General features: G+C 34.3%; 1 protein-coding gene and 1 long non-coding RNA gene across 3 annotated transcripts; one reads left to right on the top strand and one right to left on the bottom strand.

Moving 5' to 3' along the window:
* Positions 1 to 896: 896 nt before the first annotated feature.
* Positions 897 to 6,673, top strand: LOC131623638 (ABC transporter C family member 10-like). Of its 2 annotated transcripts, none has more exons than XM_058894643.1 (11): positions 897 to 3,000; positions 3,080 to 3,400; positions 3,511 to 3,597; positions 3,697 to 4,278; positions 4,358 to 4,522; positions 4,600 to 4,897; positions 4,977 to 5,191; positions 5,292 to 5,597; positions 5,672 to 5,735; positions 5,817 to 6,056; positions 6,131 to 6,673. In XM_058894643.1, the coding sequence occupies exons 1-11, from the start codon at positions 1,000 to 1,002 to the stop codon at positions 6,232 to 6,234; spliced, it is 4,383 nt and encodes a 1,460-aa protein (XP_058750626.1). In that variant the 5' UTR covers positions 897 to 999; the 3' UTR covers positions 6,235 to 6,673. The 2 variants fall into 2 exon arrangements, with proteins under 2 accessions (XP_058750626.1, XP_058750627.1); XM_058894644.1 differs by having other exon boundaries at positions 4,603 to 4,897; positions 6,131 to 6,671.
* On the bottom strand, positions 6,663 to 7,327 carry LOC131623639 (uncharacterized). Its single transcript, XR_009290276.1, has 2 exons — positions 6,953 to 7,327; positions 6,663 to 6,849 (listed from the first exon to the last, which is right to left on the bottom strand). It is a non-coding gene; the product is annotated as an uncharacterized LOC131623639 (long non-coding RNA).
* Positions 7,328 to 8,460: the final 1,133 nt, after the last annotated feature.

Below are 8,460 nucleotides of genomic sequence, written 5' to 3'. Positions count from 1 at the left end.
GTGGGCCGAGACAGAATGGGGCGGATTTTGCCCGCAGCGTTTTGTTAAAAAATTTTTTTACTTAGATTTAAAACAATTTTAACGATAAAAACAATACTGTTCTCTTATAAGTATATTGATTGAATTGTATAAATTATTATATAGACAAATTAAATTGTAATTGTAATGCTCTTTTTATAATTTTTTAATATATGTGTTGATTGGAAAAGCTTTAAATATTAGAACAATTGTATGACATGCACAATTATTAAGTTTTTAATACAATTAGCTCACATGTTATTGAATGAGAGAATAAGAAACATGTATTCGTTCTACACAGTTGAAAAGAAGATTGTTATTGTGGTCGTTCTCCAATGACAGATGAAGATAATGAATGTTGGTATCATTCTACGTATAGGTTGAAAAAAGAAAATGAAATTGTTGTTTTATTGAATTTTGATATTCAAAATATAAGATTAAAAGTTAAAAAAATAATATATTAAATGGGTTAAATATTTTAAATTTAATATATTAGAGACTTAATTACAATATTAATATATATATGAAGATACTAAGTGCACCATATAATTCTGCGTTAGATTTACTTATTACACATTATATACCGATTGACCAAAATTATAACTACACCAAAAAAAATCGTTTTAACAGCTTAATTTATTAATTTATAATTGATCATGTTAGTTTATAGTTTATTGAATTTTTTTCTTTATCACAATAGTGCCAGCCAACACACTATTGTCTTGTTCCCCATTAAAAATCATATCACTTTTCTTTTTAAAATCTATAAACCATATATAGACTGACAAAGACCTATAGCCTAACATATGCCAAGTTTAAGTTAGACTCAATGATAAGGTGTCAACTTTCTTTAAAATCTAAAATGTTACATTAAAAAATTAAAATCACTTGATACAAATATTTAACTTAAAATACCACCTTATGTATTTGATAAAAAATATATGATTTGGATTTTCTTTTGTTAGAGAATTTGAGAAAAAGATGGATAATATTTTGAGCATGATTTGTGTGCACTGTGGTAGTGGTGATGATGATGGAGGAAAAGCCTTGTGTTATGATTTTAAGTTCTTTAAAGATCCTTCCTCATGCATCAACCATGTGTTAGTACTTTGCTTTGATCTGTTCATGCTAATCATGTTGTCATTCATCATGATTTTGAAGTCTCACTCAAGATCCTTTTGGAGTACAGCAAGATATTCTAAGTTGCAGATAGTTTCTGCCATAGCCAATGGCTCTCTTAGTTTGTTGTATTTATGCTTAGGAATTTCGGATTTCGCGGAGGCTTTACCTTTTAACCAGTGGTTGCAATTGCAAGAACTCTTTCATGGACTTGCATGGTTGTTAGTAAGTTTAAGTATAAGTCTTGAGATAAAACAAATCCCAAGAGCATGGATGTGGTTGTTTTCTATTCTCATGTTCTTTGTTTCTGCTATATTATGCTTTTTATCCTTATCTTATACATTTGAAAGTATAGAATCATTTTCTCTCAAAGTAGCTTTGGATGTTATGTCATTTCCAGGAGCTAATTTGATGCTCTTATGCACATACCAAATATGTAAATGTAAGGATGTTGATAGTGAAATTGATGATAGTCTTTGTACCCCTTTAATCGACGAAGTTATTCCTGTTACCCCATTTGCCAAAGCTGGAGTCTTTAGTAAGATTTGGTTTTGGTGGTTGAATCCATTGATGAAAATCGGTCAAGAGAAAACACTTGATGACGAGGATATCCCAAAATTAAGAGCGTCCGACAGAGTGAAAGTTTGTTATTTATCGTTTTTAGAACGATTAGACAAAAAAAGACAAGAGGATCTATCATCACATTCATTGATTTTATGGACAATCATTCTGTGCCACCAGAGAGAGATTTTGCTAACCGGGTTCTTTGCTTTGCTCAAGGTACTTGCTCTATCTTCAACTCCTCTACTTCTGAGTTCCTTTATATCGGTCGCTGAGGGTAATGAAAGTTTCAAATATGAAGGTTATACATTAGTCATATCACTCTTGTTTATTAAAATCATAGAATCCTTATCACAAAGACAGTGGTATTTCCGTGCTAGACTTGTTGGAATGAAAGTTAGATCAATACTTACTGCGGCCATATATAGAAAAGTATTAAGACTGTCCAATTCTGCTCACTCGGGCGGTGAGATAATGAATTATATCACAGTCGATACTTGTAGAGTCGGAGAATTTCCATTTTGGTTTCACCAGACTTGGACAACAATCCTCCAACTTTGTATTGCATTAGTAATACTTTTCCGCACAATTGGACTAGCAACATTGGCATCATTGGCGGTGATAGTTTTCACTGTGCTTTGCAATGCTCCACTAGCAAAGTTACAACACAAGTTTCAGAGCAAACTTATGGTGGCACAGGATGAGAGATTAAAGGCTACTTCTGAAGCTCTTGTGAATATGAAAGTGTTGAAGCTATATGCATGGGAAATCCATTTTAAAAATGTTGTAGATTACTTAAGAAATGTGGAACTTAAATTGTTATATGTCGTGCAATTAAGAAGAACTTACCTTGTTTTTCTTTTTTGGACCTCGCCGATGTTGGTATCTTCTGCTTCTTTTCTGGCATGTTACTTCTTGAAAGTTCCTTTGCATGCAAGTAATGTTTTCACTTTTTTGGCCACTGTGTGCCTTGTTCAAGAGCCAATTACTCGCATCCCGGATGTTATTGCGGTGGTCATTCAAGCAAAAGTTGCATTTGCTCGAATTGTTAATTTCCTTGATGCACCGGAACTGCAGAGTGAAAATTTGAAGAATGAGTGCCTTGATTTCAGCCTCAAAGGCTCAATTTCTATAAAACATGCCGATTTTTCATGGGAAGGTAATGCATCAAATCCAACATTAAGGAGCATAAGTTTGGAGGTTAGGCATGGCCAAAAGGTGGCTATCTGTGGAGAAGTTGGCTCAGGGAAATCAACCCTTTTAGCAACGATTCTTGGAGAAGTTCCTAAAACAAAGGGAGCTGTAAGCTTTCAACTACTGTTATACACTTCTAAATCAAAGTATAATTATTAGGTGTCTGATTCTCTTTGCTAAATTTCAGATTGATGTTAATGGGAGGTTTGCATATGTTTCTCAAGCAGCATGGATACAAATAGGAACAATTCGGGAAAATATTTTGTTCGGGTCTAAGTTGGATGATCAAAGATATCAAGAAACACTCGAGAGGTCTTCGTTAGTAAAGGACCTTGAGTTGTTTCCCTATGGGGACCTCACTGAAATAGGTGAGAGAGGAGTTAATTTAAGTGGAGGTCAGAAGCAGCGAATTCAGCTAGCTCGTGCTCTTTATCAGAACGCTGATATATATCTATTGGACGATCCATTTAGCGCTGTTGATGCGCATACTGCAAAAAAATTGATTAATGTAACTTCTTATCTTCGGATACTCTAGTAATACATACATACATACATACATACATACATACATGTCTACTGTCATTGTGTACTAAAGATGATTTCTATGAAACTTGACAGGAATACATCATGGAAGGACTCCAAGGGAAAACAGTTTTACTTGTTACTCATCAAGTCGACTTCCTCCCGGCTTTTGATTCTGTTTTGGTAAGTCCCTTACATTTATAGTTCACTATTATAGATATTGGACCTCTTTTACAGCGCTAGTTTTAACGTGGTTGATCAAATATTTTATTTTGTTTGCAGTTGATGGCTGATGGCGTAATCCTACAAGCTGGTCCATATCACCAGCTATTAAACTCAAGCCCGGAATTCCTAGGTCTTGTCAATGCTCACAAGGAGACTACTGGTTCAGACCAACTTGCTGCAAGTTCTACTTTTTCCAATTCCGAAAAACGTATGCAAGAAGCATTTGTGTTGAAGCAGTTTATAGCACCAAAAGAAGAAAATCAATTGATTAAGCAAGAAGAAAGAGAGAAGGGAGACACAGGATTGAAGCCTTACTTACAATATCTGAATCAGATGAAAGGCTATATATTCTTCTCAATGGCTTCACTTAGTCAGCTGGTTTTTGTAGTTTGTCAGATATTGCAAAACTCGTGGATGGCTTCTAATATTGACAATCCCCTTGTCAGTACATTGCAATTGATTTTAGTTTATTTCATTATTGGTTCTTTTTCAACGGTTTTCGTGTTCACCAGAAGTCTATTTGTAGTAGCTTTGGGTCTTCAATCATCAAAATATTTATCTTCAGAGTTGATGAACTCCCTCTTTCGTGCGCCCATGTCATTTTATGACTCTACACCATTGGGAAGAATACTAAGTAGGGTGAGAAAATCAAACAATTGTTTCTTCCAATGAGAAAAAATAACGCAACATTCTAACTTTTATTTCCATTGTATTATAGGTCTCATCTGATATGAGCATTATGGATCTGGACATTCCGTTTAGCCTTTCTTTTGCTGTGGGAGGAACGATACTTTTTTATTCTAGTATTACGGTTTTGGCAGTTGTCACATGGCAAGTCTTGATTGTGGCTATACCAATGGTTTATGCTGCTATTTACATGCAGGTAGGTGATTTACAGATTCATCTTCGAATTCTTGGTTGAAAAGAAAATACGTTAAGGTATTCCGTGTCTGTTTTTAGCAGAGATACTGTTTTGCCTCAGCGAAAGAAGTAATGCGGATGAATGGCACAACAAAATCTTTATTAGCTAATCATGTAGCTGAAACAGTTGCCGGAGCTGTAACAATAAGGGCTTATGAGGAGGAAGAACGTTATTTTGAGAAGAACCTTGATCTAATTGATATTAATGCTAGTGCTTTTTTCCATAGTTTTGCCTCGAATGAGTGGTTGTTTCTACGATTAGAAACTATAAGTGCGGTTGTTCTCACCGCTGCAGCACTCTGCATGATTATGCTTCCCCCTGGAACATTAAGCTCAGGTAAAAATTTGGTCATTATTATCCTAAAACAATAACATCATCTCTATCTTGATGCAAATTTCAACGACGACTGTCCCAGGAATCATTGGCATGGCTCTATCTTATGGCTTTTCGCTAAATGATTCATTAGAATCTTCAATACGAAATCAATGCACTGTTGCGAATTACATAATATCAGTAGAAAGGATAAATCAATATATGCATATACAAAGTGAGGCAGAAGAAATAGTAGAAGGAAATCGTCCTCCTTTGAACTGGCCAACTGCAGGCAAAGTAGAAATAAACGACTTGAAGGTAATTTTGGTACTAATTTCAAAAATGCGAAACATAATGTTTAGGGAAAAAAACAGCTTAAATGAACCACATAATTTGTCTTTTGCTTTTACCATGCCAGATACGATACAGGTCTAACGGACCACTTGTACTCGATGGGATCATATGCACATTTATAGCCGGGCATAAGATTGGTATTGTTGGAAGAACAGGCAGTGGGAAATCGACTCTTATCAGTGCTTTATTTCGTCTTGTAGAACCAGCAGGAGGAAAAATTATAGTTGACGGGATAGACATATCATCTATCGGCCTTCATGATTTGAGGTCTAGTTTCGGGGTTATACCTCAAGATCCTACTCTTTTTAATGGGACTATAAGATATAATTTGGACCCTTTATCGAAACATAGTGATCAAGAGATATGGGAGGTAAAGTATGATAAAATCTATTTATCTTAACTTTGTATAGAAAAAATGTTGACTAACTCTTGGTCGATATGAAGGTTCTCGGGAAGTGTCAGTTGCGACAAGTTATCAAAAGGAAAGAAGAGGGTTTGAACTCCTCAGGTACACTTTAAAGTTTCATTATTATAGAGCTATGATAGAGAAGTACATTTATTTTTCCTTCTAAGGTAGTAATGACCGCAGTGGTTGAAGATGGATCAAACTGGAGCATGGGACAAAGGCAGTTATTCTGTTTGGGGCGCGCTCTTTTAAGAAGAAGTAAGATATTGGTATTGGACGAAGCAACAGCATCGATTGATAATTCTACTGATCTGATTCTGCAGAAAACCATTAGGAACGAGTTTGCAGATTGTACCGTGATCACAGTAGCACACAGGATACCAACTGTGATGGATTGCAGCATGGTTCTCGCTATAAGTGATGGTAAGTTTGAAGAATATGTTTGATCATGTACTTGTTTTCTTCAAGGAAAAGGAAGTCATTGATTCTGTTTGTAGGAAAATTGGCGGAGTATGATGAGCCAATGAGGTTGATGAAAAGAGAAGAATCATTGTTTAGAAAGCTTGTCAAGGAGTACTGGTCTCATGCAGAATCATGCTGATCTCACTATATCAAGAATGTGAGCATGATTCAAAATGTGTCTGTAGAAAGTTCGGGCAAAACAGGCTTTCCGTGTGGGCTGGACCCGTTTTGTCACCCCTAGTTGCTACATGACTCGTTTGTTATCATTGACTAATTAATTAATTATTAATTAGACCACTATGATTTTGAATAATTACATAATAACCCTAATATTACAATTGTGAATTGTGATTCAAAAATTCTAACAACTTGTGAAAAAGATTTTGGCTGAGTATGAAGAGCCAATGTTGTTTTAACGAATAAAATCTATTTAAAAATAATTGTTAATCTTTGCTATTTTTTAATTATGTTCTTTAATTATTATTTTGTATATTGTTTTTAATATATTAATAATATTAATTTAATCTTATGATGATATTATTATATTTCTATGTACAAAAATTTAAATGACAGGTGTTTAATAATATGGATTTATTTTTCAACTCAATTAATAAACTAAAATTCCTCTATAAGCACCCACAAGCACCATTCATGCAAAACACACCTACAGCATTAAGACACAAATCCCATGGACAGTCATCATAAACATTGCAAGGAAATATAGGTGGGATGGGTCGACCCGTAGAAATTCGAGCTGCATTGTTAAAAAAAAGAAAGAATGAATATTACTAAAAATAATTAAACATTTTCTATAATTTAAATAATAATAATGGAAACTGGTAATAAAACTGACTTACCAGAATCGATTAAAACAAAAAGTAGTGAAATGTAAATAATCGAAACATAAACGAATTTGATAACGGAATTCATATATTTTTTTTCTTTGGATGAAATAAATGAAAATTTGTTTGATCAACTTATAGTAAAAATTACAAAAAAAGTTTTACTTTAATAAGATAGTTTATAGCATTTGGTGAATGTAAGTAACCATTCAAATAATTTTAATTATTGTAAAATATTTCTAAACACCATCAATGGGTTGGGTTTACCACTTTAGCTCACCCAATTGTGTTTTAGCTTTTCATAATTGTTAAGGGGAAAATTCCAAAAAGGAAATAATACTATAATGGAATTAGTTTTATAAAAACTTACAATAATTAACATAAAAGATAGTTGACATTAATTGGTGTGATATTATATGTTGGAGTCAATTTTTTTTTTGTGTAAGCAAGAATTATATTAATGGAGAACTAAGGGTTCTCCAACCTTGACACACAAAACCGGAACAAGTCCGACAAAAAGGATATTACAAACCAATTACAATCACGATAAAAAAGACAACGGGTCTTTACAAAAATCGTAAAAGTTACAATTGGAATAAGTACTATCACCAAAGAAAGACCATCTCCACACCAAAATCTTGATTTTCCACACTATATCATTTACATTCCAAACCTCTTGTTTAAAGCAAAAGTCATTTCTTGTCAACCAAATTATCCAACAAGTGGCCAAGCATAACACCCCCAATTTACCTTCTTTAATTCTTTTCCTCCTACTCAAAGCAAACCATTCCAAAAAAAGCGGAATGCAATCTTCCTCCTTCCATCCCGAGAAATCCACCCACTCACCAATATCTTTCCAAACAAGCTTAATTACATTACATTTAATGAAAATATGGTTTCTATCTTCCAAATGTAATCCACAAAAAACACAAAGTAAATTAGAAGCGGTCAAAACAATACCTTTAACCTTTAATAGATCTTTTGTTGGAAGTCTATTCACAAAAAGTCTCCAAGCAAAGGTCTTGATTTTGAAAGGCACCTCCATCATCCAAATATTTTCCAACGCTCCACCATTCCTATTGATAGGACCAAAAGGAATTCGCCGGGAAGCATACCGACAATAGCAAGATGAAACCGTAAAGCACTTATCCGTCTCAATATTCCAACACACGGAATCCTTCTCCAAAACACACCCCGCAAAAGATTCTAAGAAATTCCGTAAGGACAAAAGCTTAGAAAATAACCCCATCTCAACCGCTTCTTCCTCCGAAATGCCCAAATCCCCCCATTTCCAAATACCCTCATTCCACCCTCCCATCACCGCCACGGACACATTTTTCAACAAAGAAATAGCATAAAGTTCCGGGAAAACTTCCGACAAACAAACATTATTAAGCCAACAAACCTCCCAAAATGGTGTGTTAAATCCATTACCCACTATAAAACAACAACTCTCTATAAAAGGATCTTTAAGAAAAGAAGATGTTTTACCAACCTTTAGCAAGTCGCGCCACCAAAAGGAA

Source organism: Vicia villosa, unplaced genomic scaffold (genome assembly GCF_029867415.1).
Source record: "Vicia villosa cultivar HV-30 ecotype Madison, WI unplaced genomic scaffold, Vvil1.0 ctg.000076F_1_1_3, whole genome shotgun sequence".
Classification (NCBI taxonomy): Eukaryota; Viridiplantae; Streptophyta; class Magnoliopsida; order Fabales; family Fabaceae; genus Vicia; species Vicia villosa.
Note: the sequence above shows the minus strand (reverse complement) of the source record. Positions and strands in the feature narration are given on the sequence as shown.